The sequence below is a fragment of the Heterocephalus glaber genome, unplaced genomic scaffold (genome assembly GCF_053883595.1).
Source record: "Heterocephalus glaber isolate CG9 unplaced genomic scaffold, H.glaber_assembly_v1.0 deba00001058, whole genome shotgun sequence".
NCBI classification, from domain to species: domain Eukaryota; kingdom Metazoa; phylum Chordata; class Mammalia; order Rodentia; family Bathyergidae; genus Heterocephalus; species Heterocephalus glaber.
Window position 1 is genome coordinate 2,625,504 of NW_028258184.1, and position 18,238 is coordinate 2,643,741.

Here is an 18,238-nt window from a genome sequence, read left to right on the forward strand (position 1 = left end):
ACTTTGTACCTAAGTGTTCCACAGCAAAGTAGTTGTTTTAAAGTAGCAGCAAGGGCTGGTAAACCTACAGAGTGTGGTAGAGAGGCACAGTGCATAAACAAAACCCTCAAAAGACCAATGGATAATGACTGCATTTTGAAGAAAATAAGCACAAGGTGCTGAGTTCAATCTCTGGTACCAAAAAAAAAAAAAAAAAAGAAAGAAAGAAAATGTACTTCAAAAATAGGTATATATAATATTTGTTCTTATATCACATCATCAATTTTAAGTTGTATTTGGAATAAAATAAAATACTTTTCAACAAAATGATCTCCTATAAGAGCTTTTGTTGGGTAAAACAAACAGAAAGACAATCTAATATCTTATTCAAAATAACACTGTAATTAACCAATCTATTTGTAAAGTAATGAAACGCTTTCTTTGAACAAATATTTTATCTATGAATTCATTTTAATAAACTATGAAGTCTATAGCATTTTTTGCCATTTTATATCACTAACCGTATGTGACTACTGGAACATAAATGTAAAAACTGCATCTTTCAGGGGTAACGTGATGTTTTGACAATAATGTGTTTAAATCAGGTTTAACACGTTTCTCTCCTCAAACATTTACATAGAACTTTTATTTTTTTTTTGGTACCAGGGATCAAACTCTGATCCTTGTGATTGGAAGGCAGTGGTGGAACCACTGAGCTAAATCCCTGGCCCACATAGAACTTTTAATACAGGTTGAATTTCCGTTATCTGAAAGGCCTGGGATCAGATGTGGTTCAGACTTTGAGTTTTTCAGCTTTTGGAATATCTGCGTAAACCTCTTTGGTTCAGTAAAGCTGACATCCTGCTCAGAAGGCTCTAGATTTTGGAGCACTGGGGTTTCTGGATTAGGAATATTCAACTTCTAGAACTGCAGATGTGTAAAAAGTCATGAAACACAAAACATGTTATTTTAAAAGTAATCTAACAAGGTGAAAATACAAAGATTAGTGTGATAAAAGAAATAATTGTTTAAAAATCAAACGATTCTGAGATTTCAAGCAAATACATATTTACTTTTCTCGGCAGGTATTTTATGTGGTTTTTTTTTTTTGGTACTGGGGATCAAACTTGGGGCCTTGTGCTTGCGAGGCAGGCGTTGGAACCACTGAGCTAAATCCCCAGCCCTTGGCAGGTATTTTAACATTAGGTTCCCTTCCCTTTTTTTTTTTTTTTCTTTCTTTCTTTCTTTCTTTCTTTCTTCAAATGACTGATGCTTTTAACTTGTAGAGAGGTATGTCACTGCACTGAGGGTCACACATTTGGTGCACAGTTGCTGGTTTATGTGATTAACAATCAATGCAAAACACAACAGAACGAAATGATAAAGTCCATGCACAGAGGTGACACCATTTGCTCAAATTTATTGTACAGTCACAAGTTACACATCGGAAACCAAGCAGAGCCCCGGAGCAGCTTTCACTAACTTAATCCAAGTTAGCAAATGGCAGATTGGAGAACAGACTCATTTGATGTCCCACCCAATGTGGGTGACCACAAGAGAAGCTAAACAAAGATAATTGCTCCCTCTGTTACCTAGGTAGCAAATTAATTTGACATACACAGCTTCCAACTTGTCTTTAGATATTTGAAAGTGTTTCAAAGCTGGTAAGGCATAGTTCATGTCCAGCCTGAAATAGAATGCAGAATGGACCATTTAGGGGTAAATAACTGCACTTGTATATCCACAGCAGAATCACTCTTTCCTGCTATCAAAAATACTAATAAATCTCAGTTTAGAATAGGTTTACTGAATTAATGATGACTTTGATATTATCTAGGTTTTTGTTAGATTGTTATATTGCACTGGAGAACAAAGACAACAAAAATAAAAGATTCAGTACCTGTCCCAAGAAAGTCATTATGTAACAGAAATTACAAACAAATGCAAGTACACAATGTATGCTGCCCATTCACAGGTTCATTATACAAATTAGCCATGCAACAAGTTAAAAGGGACATTTTTCAAAGCACTGAGTATTTAGTAATTTTATTTACCTTTTTGGATCCCAAAAACAATTTGGGGTTTTTTTTTTAGTTATCAAATAACTACATAGATAAGCTATCCATAAGTACAATCAAGGTGACACTAATAGGTAATAGCCACACACAGGTACTCCCAAGAATGCCTCACCCATCTCCAACAGGCTCATCAATATATTCTGCAACACAGGAATATGTATTGATTTACACATTCTGTTTGCTTACAAAAACCAGCCAATCCATTATATACTACATTTTTGCCACCTAACTCTCCCTTAGGGTCATGATTTACTGTCAAAAATCTTTCACACTCTTGTAAAGAAGCCAGTAAAGTCTCTTTCACTAGCATTTGAAATTTCTCCTTATATAAATATAAAGGATTGCATTCATGAGAATTAACTATGAATAAGTAATTTCATAACAGCACTATGGCAATGTTATTTGGAAAAATTGCTTTGCTTTGCTTTTCAGAATCACTAAGAACTTTTAATCAGAATTAAGATGACAATTAATCATAAGAGAAAATAAAGAGAAGAAAAATGATCCTCACACAAATGTTTCCCAAAATATCAATTCTGAAATAAATACTTCTATAAGAAATCAGTGTTAGTATCAGAATTTCTCACTTATCTCAAATGCTTTTAATAGGCATTAGCTCACTCATTTTTATAAAACTGAATTATGAGAATTTTATACTTCAAATATTAATCTCAATAAATCACAAGTACAGTACGATTTGAAAATGTTGAGCAATTAAAATAGATTTCATAAAACTATTTTTTGATATTTAGTCAAAGATATTTATACATTACTTTAAGGTAAAAAGAACCTCAGCATTTTCCTCAGAGAGTAGAGTTTCAAGTTATACTCTATATATTTATTGAGAGAAATATTTTCATATTTTGAAAGGAAAATCTCTACCATTACTTAAAACTATCCTTTATAAAGGCAATTTAAAACATCTTGTTAATTGCCAATTATAACATATTTCAATCTCAATAGGTTATTCCTTGGTACACAGGCCATAAAAGTAATACACAGTGCAAAACGAAATATTGACACTTTTGTCCAAGAGTGAATTTCCATCTGATGGATATTTTCAGGAATAAAGCTATTACAAAGGAAAACAGATAAGGTAAAACTTGCCATAGACCCATTTAGTGACTGTCTGGTGGCCCTAAGATAAAAATATATTTTTCTTAAAAGAATTTAAATTTATTGATGATAAAAATACTTATTGCGTATGATTAAGATCTTTCAAGCTACTAATAAATTCTACACTCTGAAATCCATTAATTTTAAAATTCACTAAAGCTAAATATAGGGTCTTTCTATGTTCTAATTTATGCAACTCAGATGTGTAAATGCGCTTCTATTTTATGACAATATTCTCCAGATTAGCTCAGCCCCTTGTACATGGAATTATAGCACAAGATAAATGTCAATTATTTTCAAAACATAGAAAAATAGTCAAATTATTTAAGGGAAATATTTATCATTGCCTAATGAGGATGGCAGTTAAAAAGCTATAAAACTCTCAATTTCTTGTGCACAACATGATGCAATTGGACAAAAGTAGGCATAATTGATAGTCATTCCTAGACCTTGAGAACTGCGAATAAATCACATATTCCATGCATATAAAACTATGACTTGCCACCTATGCTTTATTAAAAACCCTAGAGAAGTAATTTATGTTAAAAACCTAAGAAAGCTTTAAAAGGTTTTCAGTAAGTTGAACTGCCTGTAAGAATAACTTTTTGCATTTACTCTGATAGCTGAGACTGGTTTTGCATGTTACTTTGCTTAAACTGAGGTACCAGCCACGTGAGTGGCATCGTGCTAGGGCTAGAAGGAAACCAGGGAGCTTCCGCATAACTCAGACCCCCAGTACCTTCCATGCAGCGAGAGTGGGGCCCCAAGCTCCCGTATGTTACAAAAATGATCTCAACCTGTTCTCAGTAAGTTTCAGAAGTATAAGAAAAAATACAGATGCAAGAGGAAAATAAAGTAATACCAACTAAATCTCTGCTCTAATGTAAGAAAATACTATTAAAATCAATTATATCAAAGAACTACAAGCACAAATTTTTAATTAAAATGCTTCCTTTTTTGAATTGTAAATAACCAGACGAAAACAATGGACTAGAAGTAGTTTGGAAACAATTTCCAACTCCATATAGCTTTAAACATATTTAGCTGAAATTAAACTACTACACAGGAAAAGCCATTTTTGATTATAGAATTAATTTTTAATATAAGATGGTTTAAACGATGATGGAGAACTTAAATTATACAAGTGTCATAAAACAGATTGCAGATTAAATATAAATAAAAATTTAATACCATGTACCCAGTTTTTCATATTCAAATATTGTACCGTGGCTATTATGGGAAAGAAATCATTTTTCCCAGTGCTGGGGGCTGAACTCAGGCTGTGGCCATGCTGAGTAAGTGCTCAGCCCCTGAAATAAACCTCCATCCTCCAGGGAGGAATTTTGATGGTAGCACAGTTTTTAAAAACTTCTACCTATACATGGTACTAAAACCCAATTTCACACAGTTATAAAGTCTTTAGTAGCTTGAAAAGTGAACTGTAGTGTAATGTGTATCAGCACTGAGGCCCTGTACAACAACTGACTGGGCTAAGGTACAGGGGTGGACTGCTTTCAAACTACAACAACAAACAGTGAAAAGCCACACGCTAGCTCAGAAGCAGTAATTGAAGGAAGCACTGTTTTATATCAAGTAGTAACTAGGCACTCCCTGGTTTATGTTGTGAATGAGAATCATTGCTTAAAATTTCATTATTTAAATCTCTAAAAATAGAAGTCAGTGTATACATATTACATGTATGTCTGAACTTATTTATAAAAAGAAGGTTGACAGACATTGCTCTCAATTTTGTGGTTAAACTGAGGCCACTGGGTATCATCAGCAGTCCCGTCTGGAATCTTATTCCTCATGAAGAAATTTTAAATTTATAATCAAGTTGTTAATCCTGATGAATCGAGATGTAGCATAACTTAAAAGTCATGGTTAGGTTTCTGAGTTTCCTTCACCATTTTCTTGAGGCTGAAGCTGTTCCCTTTCTTGTTCTTCTTGAGGTGGCCGGACACGTTTAAAAAAGCCCATCTGTAAGTTGAAGCAAAAATGCCAGTCTTATTTTCACATCAGTAGAAGATATAATAATGTTTTTTGAGGGACTACATTATCACCAAGAAAACTTAACTGGCACTTGGTATAATTTCTCATCCTTCAAATAATAAAGTCTTACCATAGCCCGCAATAGGTCCTTTTCCTCCTTCCTTGTTTCTTTCCATTCTTCTTTGCCACCTTCTCCCCTTTTCTTTTATTCCACCCCCTCTCTCCTCTGCCCTCTTTCTCTGCCCATCACTTACTCTGTACATTACGAACACCAACACAGCCAGCAGCAGCAGTCCCGCGAGAACTGCTAAAATGATCACCCACACGGGAACAGGCATGGGTGTGGGCTGGATCCCCCAGGTGATATTGGTGGTAACCTGTTGGGGGGAAAGTGTTTAGTTTTAAAAATAATTTGCTGGCTTAAATACTTGAGTGCCTATTAAAGTTTATTCTACTGGTATTCACACTGTATTTTTCCCGTGTGACTATTCGGTGATTACATACTGGTATCGCAGCATGGACTGACACACATGAAACTCCCAACCAAGGATAAGGTCTGCTTGCATCTGAAAAGACTTTTAAATAATCCAGTCCAATTTAGGATGGCTAATTCCATTTTCAACCCTTGAAAATTTTCAAAATGCCTTCACTTGTTTTTGTTTGTTTTGTTTTTTGAGATGGGGTCTCATTATGTAGTTCAGACTGGCCTGAACTCACTGTGTAGGCCACGCTGGCCTCGAACTTGTGGCAATCCTCCTGCCTCTGTCCCCCAAGTACTGGGATTACAAGTGTGCGCCAATACACCCGTCTCTAAAATGTCTTTACTTGTTGCAGTTAGTTTCCAACTTTCTAATTTTATGAGGAGGAAAAATCCTAAAAGAGCCCCAATATAATTTAGTAAGGTCAAGATGCTAAAAATACAAGGTCTAGTTTTAATGATTCTAGACGAGAGGAGTAAAGTAACTAATACTACACAAGGTTATAATCCGATCAAATAACTTTATTCTTTTAAATTATTGGAAGAGCTAAACAGCCATTTTTTAAACAAAATACAATCATCTAAGGCATTCAACAGAGTGCATTTATTGCACTTCCCTAAATCCTAGACTTACCAGTGTGGAGTTAGAAATGTCCTCAATGGGAAGGTTCTTATAGGGGAACTCTATGACACTGAAAGAAGCGGAAGACTTCAGAGCGTAGGAATGGTTCTGGTTTTCCTTCTGCGTGGAAAGGACAGTGAGATGGTTTCCCAGCTGCCAGGCCTTTCTTACTTCTTACATGGCTGTTTGCTGAGCGCCAAGCCTGCCTACTTACATTCATGAAGGTCTCAGTCCACAGCAGGGACTTCACGTAGAGAATCGCACTCTTCCCCCTGTCCAGCCGCCCAACCTGGCAGACGATTCTCAAACACTGAGCGACTCCACAGCCCTGCAAGAGCAAAGTGCACACTTACAAGGAAAGTTTGCTCTACCGCCGCTGCTGTCTTTGAGTATGGGGCATGTTATTTGACTCTTTTTCTGTGAAGACCAAAGAGAGATGATCCCAGTCCTTTGGTCTTATAGGAATAATGCTTAAAAGGGCTCATCAATCAAGTCTACACTTTTTGTTAAAAAGGGGTTGGTTTTAATGTGACTTAGTATAGAAGAACAATCTGTAAGATTAAAAGATTCATTTTTATAGCTGGACCTCAAAATTCTTTAAGCAAACCCAGAGCATGGTGATTACGGTAAGATACGAAAGTCAGACCACTGCATCTCTGTGGAAAAGAAAAGTAAGTAGAGTGAATTTTTTTTTTTTTTTTTGGCACCGGAGATCGAACTCAGGACCTTGCTGGAACCACTGAGCTAAATCCCTGGCCCAGTAGAGTGAAGTTTTAATTGACATTCCATGCCAACCTGTAGAAATCAAATAGTGTGCTGGGGACTCCACCACATTTAGGGATTTTAGCAGTGACCTGAAGGTTGGCAGTCAAAGGAAACAAACATTTATCACCTTCTCTGTACTGGTCACACTGAACATGGCACACGCACACACGTGACAAAGTGCAGTCCAGCACCAACTGACGGAGAGGACGCAAAGTGGGAAGAGGGACAGAGCCATAAGGGGGATCCATGCAAGATGGGGTGAGACTGGGTACTTTTCCCCTAAGATCCCAAACACGATGCAGGTGCCCACCCTGCCACCGACACTCAACGCTGACAGAAGGTTCTAGACAGTACAAGTAGGCAGCATCGACATCATAAGGGGATACAGAAAAGCTATGTCTTTGCAGATGACAGGGTCCTCTATATTGAAAACACTAAATAATCCATACTAGAACTAATAAAGAACTAATAAACCAGCACGAAAAGGGGGGAACATCACTATACAGATATGAGTTTTTGTTTCATCACTAGAAATTAAAAATTCAGAAAGGAAATTAAATATCTATTTAAAACAGCATCAAAAAGAGAAAAATACATAGAAATAATATCACTAAGGAAGTATAAAACTAGTATACTGAAAACTACAAAGTACTTTTGAAAGAAATTAAAGAAGACCTAAATAAATAGAAAGCCTGTGTTCACTGACAGAAAGACGCAATATTGTTAAGACAGCAACGTTCCCCAAATTCGTAGTCAGACTCAACAAAAGTACTATCCCAAGTCCAACCACCTCTTCTGAAGAAATGGATGAGCCGATCCTCAGATTCATGTGAGCTGCAAGGAACCACATAGCCCAAACACTCTTGAAAAAGAAAAACCAGAACATGATTCACACTTTCCAATTTCAAAACTTACTACTGAGCTGTGGTAATGAAAAACAATTTCGGTACTGGCATAAGAATGCACTTACAGGACAACGAAATTGAAATGACAGGAAAAGGAAAAGTTGACCTGAAAGCAGAAGAGAGATTATTAGGGATGGGGGCAGGTGGGGGAAGTGGAAGGAAGGCAGATGGATGTGACTGATGCATGCATGTGTGGAAGCATGCAGCGAATTTCATTAGTTGGGACAACTAATATATATCAATAATAATTTTACCAAACAGAATTGAAATAAAACTGTATCTATTGTTAATTTGTTTTCAACGGGGCGCCAAGACAATTTAAGGGGGAGAGAAAACAGTTTTTTCAGCAAATGATGTTAGGAAAATGAAGTAACCATAAGCAAAAGAATGAATCTGGAAAAAAAAAAAAAAAAAGAATGAATCTGGGCCCCTACCTCACACCACAGGCAAAAATAAACTCAAAATGAAGCAAAGCTGTAAATGTAAGGGCTATGTGTCAAAATTAGACAACGGGAAAACCTAAGTGTAAAGCTTCATGATCTTGGCTTAAAAGACGTTCTTTTAAAAATATAACAACAAAAGTTTAAGTAACAAATATTTAAAAACTTTTGTGCATCAAAGATGCTATCAAAAAAATGAAAAAAGTCACACAGAATGAAAAGAAATATATGCAATTATATATCTGATAAGAGTAATAGCTAGACTATATAAGAACTTTTTACAACTCAATAAAAAACAACCCAATTTAAAAGTGGGCAAAGAATTTGAAACTCCAATGAAGATAAACAAATGAAAAGATGTTCAACATCAGCAGTTAATAGGTACAAATCAAATCCACAATGAAATATCTCTTCACACGAACTGGGATAACTATAAACAAACAAAAGCAGACAATAACTATTATTGGAAAGGATGTAGAGAAATTGCAACTGTCTTACATTGCTTGTTTGGAAAACAGTTCTTTTTTTTTGGTACCAGGGATCGAACTTGGGTCCTTGTGCTTGCAAGGCAAGCAACGGAACCACTGAGCTAAATCCCTGGCCCATGGAAAACAGTTCTTAAAAAACTAAACACAGAGTTTCCATATGACCCCAGCAATCCCACTGCTTGGTTTATTCCCAAGGAAACTTTTGCATGCATGTCCACAATGGCATGCACACTATTCAAAAGAGACAAAAAGAATCTCCACCAAAATGATGAGTGGTGTGTCCACGTGATGGAATACTATCCAGTTGTAAAAATGAATCAAGTACTAACACATGCTAAAACATGGACGAATCTTGATGATATGCTAAGTGAAAGAAGCCACAGGACACCTATTGTATCAATGTCTAGAGCAGGCAAAGCAGTAGGGCCTAGAAGCAGAGCAGTGGTGACCAGGGGCTGGTAGGAGAAGAGAATGGGAAGTAACTTCTTAATAGGCATGGCATTTCTTTTTGGCATCATAGAAATGTTTTGTAAAGATACTAAAAACCACTATATTATATACTTGGAAATGATTGCATGGTAAATTTTTATCTTAATTTTTTTTTTTTTTTTTTTTTTTTTTTTGGTACCGGGGATCGAACCTGGGACCTTGTGCTTTTGAGGCAGGCGCCGGAACCACTGAGCTAAATCCCCAGCCCCTATCTTAATTTTTGAAATAAATAATCCTATAGGCTAGGGGATGCAGGATCAAAAGCGGGCTTGGAGGGCCGGGGATTTAGCTCAGTGGTTCCGCCTCCTGCCTTGCAAGCGGAGGGACCCGAGTTTGATCCCTGGTACCAAGAAAAAAAAAAAGAAAGAAAAAGTGGGCTTGGAGGTGGAGTGGAAGGTGGTTGCTATTTCACATGGGTTGGTCAGGGATGCCCTCTGCTATGATCTGTCATTTATGGACACCAGAAGGAGGTGGGGGAGCCAGCCACAGGGAGAGACGGACAGAGAGTGGGACACAGAGTGCTCCAGGCGACAGAGGGGCACTTTTCAAAGCCTAGCGACACAAGCATGCCGGGGGCTGTCTGCTCAATAAAAAGCAGAGTGGGAAATGGGAGGAACACCATGAGAAAGGAGAGATGATGCAGACAGAAGCAGGAAAGGCCTGGGTCAGGTTGGACTTCGAGATAACTGTTCGCTCTGGCTACGTTTTTAGTTAGATGACGTGGCTTGACCTATATTCAAAGAACTGCTGTGGCTTCTGCATGGTAAATGAACTGCACGCGGAGAAAGGCAGTGACAGGAGGGGCTTGGCAAGTCCAGTGAGAGAAGAGGTGGCCAGGTGAGGTGACACTGGCAGAGCTGGTGAGAAGGGGTCAGGTCTTGGGCATTTTGGAAAGTCCATACTGGTAGGATTTGCTGAGAGGTAGGCTGTGGGATTTGAGAGAAAGGGAAGGTGCAAGTTCTAGAGAACGGAGCTGAGAGTTACTGAATGTAGATGACTGTGGAGAGAGTAGAGTTGGGAAAGCTCAAGGTATCACTTTAGAATTAAGTTTGCAATTTCCTATTTGGGAGGAGTTCCAGTGGGCAGTTAAGAGGCTGGAGTTCCATGCAGAGGATCGGGCTGGAAATAAACACCGAAGTCCTCTGCACCAGACAGTACTGAGAGCCATGAGACTCATTCAGATCGTGTGGTGCAGCACCGCCCGGAGAACTCTACCAGGATGGAAACTGTCCATGCGGAGGTGGCAACACCACACGCTCAGGTGCCCTCCAGCCTTGTGTGGCTGCTGAACCCCTGAGATAGGCCTGGATTCCTGATCCCAGACAGCACAGATCTAGAAAGGGGACATAGGAGAAGCAGAGAAGATACCTGAGCCCTGAGCCCTGAGCCCTGAGCCCTGAGCCCTGGGACAATCTGAGGTTAAAGGTCAGAAAATGGAAACTAAGAAGCTCGAGGCAGAAGGTGGAGAATGGGTTGAGAGCTAACATCACTGAGTGGCTGAACTGGATGAGCAGTTGGGAGCACACAGTTTGGAGGTGAAACAGTAACTCGTGATTCTACTTAACATGAACACAACACCAGGCTCTCTCCTCAGTGATAGGTGGCAGATCTGCTAATTTCCAAAAAGTTAGAGGATAAAGTCACTGCTTAGTATGACTCAACAGTAGTTAATCATAATGTTAATTATTCTTCTAATATGTTTTTGCTAGGGGCTTCTCAGTTCAGAAAGAGGTCAGGTAAAGGAAGTGAAAAAAAAACAAGTTGGAACATAAAATATTTCTATTATGAGAAACTAGTCATTTTTAGCTAAATGGATGCATATTGAGGCCATCCTCTTAAGTGAAAGAAATAGGACACACATGTGCAAATACCGAAGAGTTTCTCTAGTGTTGAGAAACTGAAAGTGTAAATAAGGATTAAAATGATTAAAATGAATAATTGATAATTTGAAATTCGAAGAAAAGGTTCAAAGGGGTAGGGGTGGCAGGAGGGGAAGGGGAGAGATCAGAGTTACAGGCTGGAATCTGGAAAGAATACATATATAGATTGTGTTTAAAACTATAGGAAGATGGGGCCAGGGATTTAGCTCAGTGGTTTCGCTGCCTGCTGTGCAAGGGCAAGGACCCAAGTTCGATCTCCGGTACCAAAAAAAAAATAAAACTATAGGAAGAGACGTAGATCAAGACTAGGCTGGAGCTCATCAGTGGGTTGAGAAGGAAGAGTCACTGAGATCAAACGAGAGAAGGGTATGTTTCCAGAAGAAGCACATATAGCTATGTACACAGTACACAGTACTCGATAGTGTGATGACTGTTACTGTTTTAGGTACTTATCATAACATGCTGTGCTTTTCTTCCTTTAGAGCATAACTCTACTTATACAAAAGAGCTTACTGTAAAACAGTGTGCTGCTATGCCAGTGGTAGCCTCATGTATCCCGGGTTTAACTGTGTATGTGGATAATATCAAGGGGCCATCACAGATGATTGACGTATACCTTCTCAGTTTGCACTTAGAAGTTGGCACTCTGTGTGGTACTTTGCGATACACACCGATGAAATTGCCTAATAACATATGTCTCAGATTATATTTTCATCACATGTCACATTACTATATCGAAATTTAAATGTAAAAAAATTTGGCCTATGTGGAGTCTACTAGTTAATTGGAATTTTTTCTCCAGACAACTTTTGTTCAATATTAGTTTTGAGAATCTTTCTAAAACAAATCATATCTTCTGATGTCTTGTTAATGCTTGAGATGTTTTTTTAAATTATGTGGAAAAATGTTTAAGTAGTCTTCAGTTTTGCTTTGGTTGACTTCTATTATATTTGAATATTATTATAGTATTTTTTCCCCTTCCATTGCTTTTCTTTGAATAATTTTAATTTTTGTATATGTGTGTGTTTAGTGAATGATAATAAAGTTATACATTTTAAATAAAAAAAGAATAAAAATATTTCTATCAGCAGTCCATAGAAGAGATGGTTTGAAAATCTGGCACTAATTTGACTAGAAAAAAGGAAGGCAGGATGACTGAACAGTATAAAAATAAATGTAGTTCTTTTTCAGCACAGCTGCTGTTATTTTTGAGAAGTTCTTTGGCATCAGTCCTGCAGCCACATATTTTGAATGTTTCTACCGCACATCCTGGGAAAGGCACTTACCAAAGTGTGAACTTCTCCCCCACTCAGGACGAGGTCCCGCTTGGTGAGGAGATGGCTCCGGTCGCCTTGCCCAGCACTTGTGTCATTCTTCTCAGTTGTTTGCAAAGATGAGATCTGGATTGCAGTGGCAAACCACATGGTAAGTCACGATGGAAGACATTTTACATTGGTACCTTCACCCAAACCCCTATATACGATAAACCAATGGCATATGCAATTTGGGGGGGTAGAAAATTCATCACTCAATATACAGTGAATGATAAGGACAGAAAATAAAGATTAGACTCCTTAAGTTGTCCCAAAAAAGTGAGCTCTCCCGAGCCATGACTTTCTCATATTGCAGAGTCTTAAGGGAAGATGACAAAAACGTACACGAAAGCCTGAGATTCCACAGCATGTCTGTAGTGAGTACGAATATATGTTTAGCTCATTGTTTTTTTTGTTTTTTTGTTTTTGGTGCCGGGGATCGAACTTGGGTCCTTGCGCTTGCACAGCAGGCGGCGAAACCACTGAGCTAAATCCCCGGCCCCTAGGTCATTGTTTTAACTTTCCTTAGATAATACTGGGCAACAGTTTCTTATGCAAATATACATACTAGGATGGAGAGTTCATATCCAAAATATATATAATTCTATCAAATGACATTTTCCTAGGTCATGTAAGACAACAGTCCAAGTAAAATGGTCCATCCTCATTCCAAAAACAGAAATTCCAACACACAACAGCCTAAGGTCATATTACACACTACTACAAACTTTAATGGAGCCAACGTCAAACTGTGTCCTTTCAGACTCTCCTGACGCTTACCAAACACTCCACAAATACACAGTTCATTAGGACTTCAGAGAATTGATTCTGACCCATTCTACAGATACCCCAATTCTTAGAGTACTGGTTATGATCTAAAACCTTTTTGTAGAGTCTGTGTATTCAAACAGTTTAGTTAATTTACAGGTCTAGAAAGACAGGAGTAAAACAACATTATAATGAAGAGCTGCATTTAGCACATTACCTTAATTCTCAAAGGGTTGATCTCCACGTCCGAAGTGCAGTTCATTGGTCCATCAATGTCATAATGAAGGATGTACAACAGAGTGTTGTTGTTATATTTGTAGGGCCACTGAAGATTGAGCATTGCCTTGCTGAATGAACTTGGGCCATTGTTTCTCAGCTAATAAGGAAAAGAAACTGTAAATACCTTGGGCAAGAATCTATTCTATCACCCTTTTCCTTCAACTTTAGAAATCATATAAACAATAGGATTTGAATATCAGCAGAATTCTACAGTTAGACTCTGAATTTTAACGACAGCCTTATGCAAAAAGATCAAGCTCAGTATTTTTGTTCTCAAACTAGAGTAATATGTATGAGGATTAAAAAATAAACAAGAATTAAATATTAAAGAGTTATTGATGAATAATTTAAAATGTTTTTCCCTGTAGAAATAAAATTTTGATTGTTTACTACAGGCATTTTCAATTTTCAGACAGACCTGCAAAATGTCTATGAGAAAATTCTGAGTTACCCATTTCTTTTATTCAAGTAGAACTCATTGGTTTTAAATAACAAATTATATCAGTTGCTTTTGTTAAACACAAAGCTACTGATCTAATACAAATGAACTCCTAAGTGGGGAAAATTCCAATGAAATCGATGGTACATACTTAAGCTATGCAGAGTTTACATAAAAATTACACAGAATTGTTCTGTAAACGTAGCTTAGCTGTTCTCTTTGTTGTTCCCATCAGAAACGTAGCTTAGCTGTTCTCTTTGTTGTTCCCATCAGAACCCACTAAACCTGAGAGCTGCAGACCTCATAGATGTGCTGAACAACTGGCCCAACATCTTCTTCAGTCTCAGGGTTCTCCTTGTGCTCCCAATTTGGAATTGGAAGAAAGATATGATCAGGGCTTGAGACTCTAAACAATGACCAAAGAAAGCCTATCATGAATACCAGAATGATACAGTCAGTTCCTTTTCAAAAGAACCCTGTATTCAAATGAGTAAAATCAGATCTACTTAAAAAATCTTCTGCAAAAAACTAGTGAATGACCATACACACAAAAACTGCTATTATTGCAGACAGGTAAATTGGTAAGTCAATGTGTGTAAAAGTTCAATGAACTTATATCTTGAGACTTAATGCCATATCTGGTTCCTTTTCAGGAGATCACCAAATAACCATTTGGAGCTTTGAAACACATCAAGGAGCTTATTTCTAGACCCAGTGCCCTCGTAAAATCACCACTAACCATGGAGTGTCACTGTCCAAAGGAAGGCAGGGCCTCAGTAACCTTTCAAAGGCAACACAGTTACAAAGCACCCAACCTAGTAACCACACTGACCCTCTTATCTCAACAGCGGCCAGAACGGCAAGGTCAACTCTGTAAGATACAACTGGGCTCACTCGGTCAAAAAGATTAGAGCTGAAAAAGAAAAATATATATATTCAGGACTGAATTGAGCACAATTAGCATCAAAATCATACACAGGCAAACCCAGCAAAACTAAAAATAAGCAAATTCAAAGCAACAAAGGTATAAAAGCCTTATAAATAAAACAATTCTTTTAATTAGAATTAAATTCCAAGATGACTGAATTTTATTTCCTAACTTTTTTTTTGGTTCCAGGGACTGAACTTGGGACCTTGTGCTTGCAAGGCAGGCACAGTGCCACTGAGCTAAATCCCCAGCCCTTATTTCCTAATTTTTAACTTTGTTTTATGAACTCAAAGTTGACAAGTTATTCTCATAATATAAATATTGATTTTCATGAATCCTATAATCAAGAACTGAAGTCTGAATCTCTATTATTCCATAATATTTAAAATACATTACATATTATTAATGTTTGCTCAATAGTTACATAAGCTAATATAAGTTATTTGCACACCTTTGGATCTGTAAATCAAATTTCACAGAAGTATCCATTTCTGATTGCTGGTGTACACTGAAACGAAGGCCAGCTAAGAGCTGAAGGCAAAAGAAAAAGATGGAAACGTTAGTCACTAACTTGAAATTGGAAATTGCACATTTCCAATCCAATGCCCAAATTAAAAAAAACTTATAAAAAACAGTTTTTCTAAAAAAAAAAAAAAAACAGTTTTTCTGAGTTTATAATAAAAGTCAAAGAGGATAATTAAATCTGATTTTTGGGGTGTTTTTTTTTTTTTTTGGTGCCAGGGATCGAACTTGGGTCCTTGCGCTTGCGCAGCAGGCGGCAAAACCACAGAGCTAAATGCCTGGCCTGGGGTGTGGTTTTTAAATGCAGGTTCTCTCTATAGCTTTCTGGCTGGCCTTGAATTCACGTAGCCCAGGCTGGCCTTGAACTTGCAACCTACCTCAGCCTCCCAAATACTGAGATCACAATTTTGCCACCATGCCAGGGTACATCTGATTTTCTATTCAATCTTTTTTATTTAACATACTTACACTAATCCAAAACTAGCCTATTTAACAAGTTATTAATCATAATTACGCCATCCTAGGATATCAACTGCCTTTCTAAAAGATGTAAAAGCAGATGTTTACTGATCCAGGTAAAGTGTAACAGTTAGGCACAGGGAGTCAGTAGGAGGAAGTTAAGAACCGAACTGTCCCAAGGGGCTGGGAAGGGGAACTGGGCAGGTTGCAGGAAGAGAAGAGCCTGGCCGAGGAGGGGGTGAGGTGCGCCAGAGCCAGAGCCATGCGTCTCACCCACTGCACACAGGAAAGTGGGCTCCCGGGAGGTGAGGGAGACCAGACAATGGCACCCTGGGAGCCTGGAAGATGACAGGTTAGGACCCGGCGCCCCGCCGTCAGGGCACTTTGAGTGCAAGGGAAGAAGGCAATGCACTTCCGCCAGGCCCTCTCCCCCAAGATGCTTCTACTGAAAATCACACGTAAAGAAGCGTGGGAGCCCTGTGTAATGCAGATCTTCACATTACCGATATCAATCTGGCATCAAACTAATTTATGATAAAATCGACACAACACATTCTGTAATTTTCCCCCAGACACCGGGAAAAGACAAGCTGTATTCTGCTTCCTTTTCAAAGGATTTGAGAAGAGATGTTTGGTGCTTCTCCCCAAGTTCCCGTGCTCCCGGCCTCACCAACAACCCGGATGGAGCCCCATGCAGCTCTGCCTTCTGTGTGGAACGTCCTCTGTAGGGTTTCGAGTTAAGACGAAACCCTATTCCATCTCAACAAAGAATAACAGTCCTGGTATTTGCCAGAGTGGCCTCTGATGATCCATTTAACCATCAATTTAACTTTTTTTTTTACAAGGCATTCTCACTATATTGCCCAGGTTGGCTTCAAGTTGGAGATCCTCCTGCTTCAGCTTCCCCAGGAACTTGGATTACAGGTGCATGTCATTGCACCTGGCTAAAGCAACAGTTTAAAATGCCAAAGTTAAAATTTCAGTTCTTCGTCGCCTGCTGCGCAAGCACAAGGCCCCGAGTTCGATCCCTGGTACCAAAAAAAAAAAAAAATTTCAATTCTTAACCCACGTTCTTATCCACTTACCAAATAGAAAGCTGCATAAAGAGCAGTTTATTGCTTATTTTAGTATTTTGGTTAAAACTAACAGAACTCTGCTAATTATTAAACTCTAAATGAAAACCAATTTATTTTTATTTTTTTTTCTTTTGGTACCAGGGATCGAACTTGGGACCTTGTACTTGCGAGGCAGGCAGTGGAACCACTGAGCTAAATCCCCGGCCCCTGAAAACCAATTTAAAGACATTATTTTGAAGTGTTTTTTAAAATTACTATGAATAAACCCAGAGAAAAATATGGTATTCTATTTGTGTGTGGAGGAAATGAATTCATTGAAAACGCCTTACTTGGGTTCCGGCCTTCATGGGGTTTCCTAGGTCACACACCACCTGGCGGGTTTGGTTTTCTGTTTTAAATGCACAAGAGAGTCTTGCTAAAGCCTTTGCGGGACAAAGAAAAAGGATATAAAAGGACATTAGCAGGCAGAAAAGCAGAGACCACTGTAACATAGTTCCTACACAGTATCAAGCAGTTATTTACGTTTCTTTATGAAGCAAATAAATGTATTTGAGCAAACAGCAAGAGAGAAGCCAGAACTGCGTTAATGGCCTCATCCACAGGTGCACATGTTTCTGAAAGATCCCTACGGGACGCGGACGCACAGCCACAGCGCGCGCCCCACAAACACTGTGATGGGCTGGCTTAGGTGCTTTATCTCTCTGACCTCATTTTCAGGCGCTCTGCTAGCTGTTCTAAAAACGCTCTATCAATGCATCACGCTAGCGATTAGGCTTTAAAGGCAGCATGTGCGACAGGCACGCTTCTGTCTGCGCACTTAGCCCCAGGAGGACCAGCTAAGCTTGCGCTCGCTGAGCAGGGGAGCGGCTCCACACCGCTACTCAGACTGCGCAGGCGCGCAGGCTCCCACTTCTCACCTCGCTGTTGCGCACGACCCCGATGAAGTCGGCCTGCGGGGGCAGCGACACCAGGAGCTCGGCTTCGTAGGCGCCTTCTCCTTGATTCTGTGCCTTCACGATCAATGTCAGAGGGTTGTCGTCCCCAATATAGATCTTCCTTTGATCACTGGAAGTGAAGACAAATCCAGACAGTGAGCGAAGGCTGCCTGAGGAGCGAAGGGCGGGTGAAGGCAGAGACAGCCGGACTCGCCCGGTGGTCCCAGGATGCGTGTGAAAAGCCTCTTCGCGCCTCAGTGCAAACCAGAAAATAGCGCGCTGCTGCA

At 38.9% G+C, this 18,238-nt stretch overlaps 1 protein-coding gene across 4 annotated transcripts in view; it reads right to left on the minus strand.

The window, feature by feature from the left end:
• Positions 1-1,379: 1,379 nt before the first annotated feature.
• Positions 1,380-18,238, minus strand: part of Itgav (integrin subunit alpha V) — an 86,690-nt gene continuing 69,831 nt past the window's right edge. For all 4 annotated transcript variants that reach the window (XM_087209639.1, XM_087209638.1, XM_087209641.1 and 1 more), the window contains exons 20-30: positions 17,934-18,081; positions 17,346-17,438; positions 15,411-15,490; positions 14,864-14,944; positions 14,332-14,437; positions 13,531-13,689; positions 12,519-12,632; positions 6,480-6,593; positions 6,278-6,385; positions 5,420-5,542; positions 1,380-5,153 (exon numbers count right to left, since the gene is read on the minus strand). In XM_087209639.1, the coding sequence (XP_087065765.1) occupies positions 5,058-5,153; positions 5,420-5,542; positions 6,278-6,385; positions 6,480-6,593; positions 12,519-12,632; positions 13,531-13,689; positions 14,332-14,437; positions 14,864-14,944; positions 15,411-15,490; positions 17,346-17,438; positions 17,934-18,081 (1,222 nt within the window). In that variant the 3' untranslated portion in view covers positions 1,380-5,057. The remainder of the gene's footprint in view (positions 5,154-5,419; positions 5,543-6,277; positions 6,386-6,479; positions 6,594-12,518; positions 12,633-13,530; positions 13,690-14,331; positions 14,438-14,863; positions 14,945-15,410; positions 15,491-17,345; positions 17,439-17,933; positions 18,082-18,238) is intronic.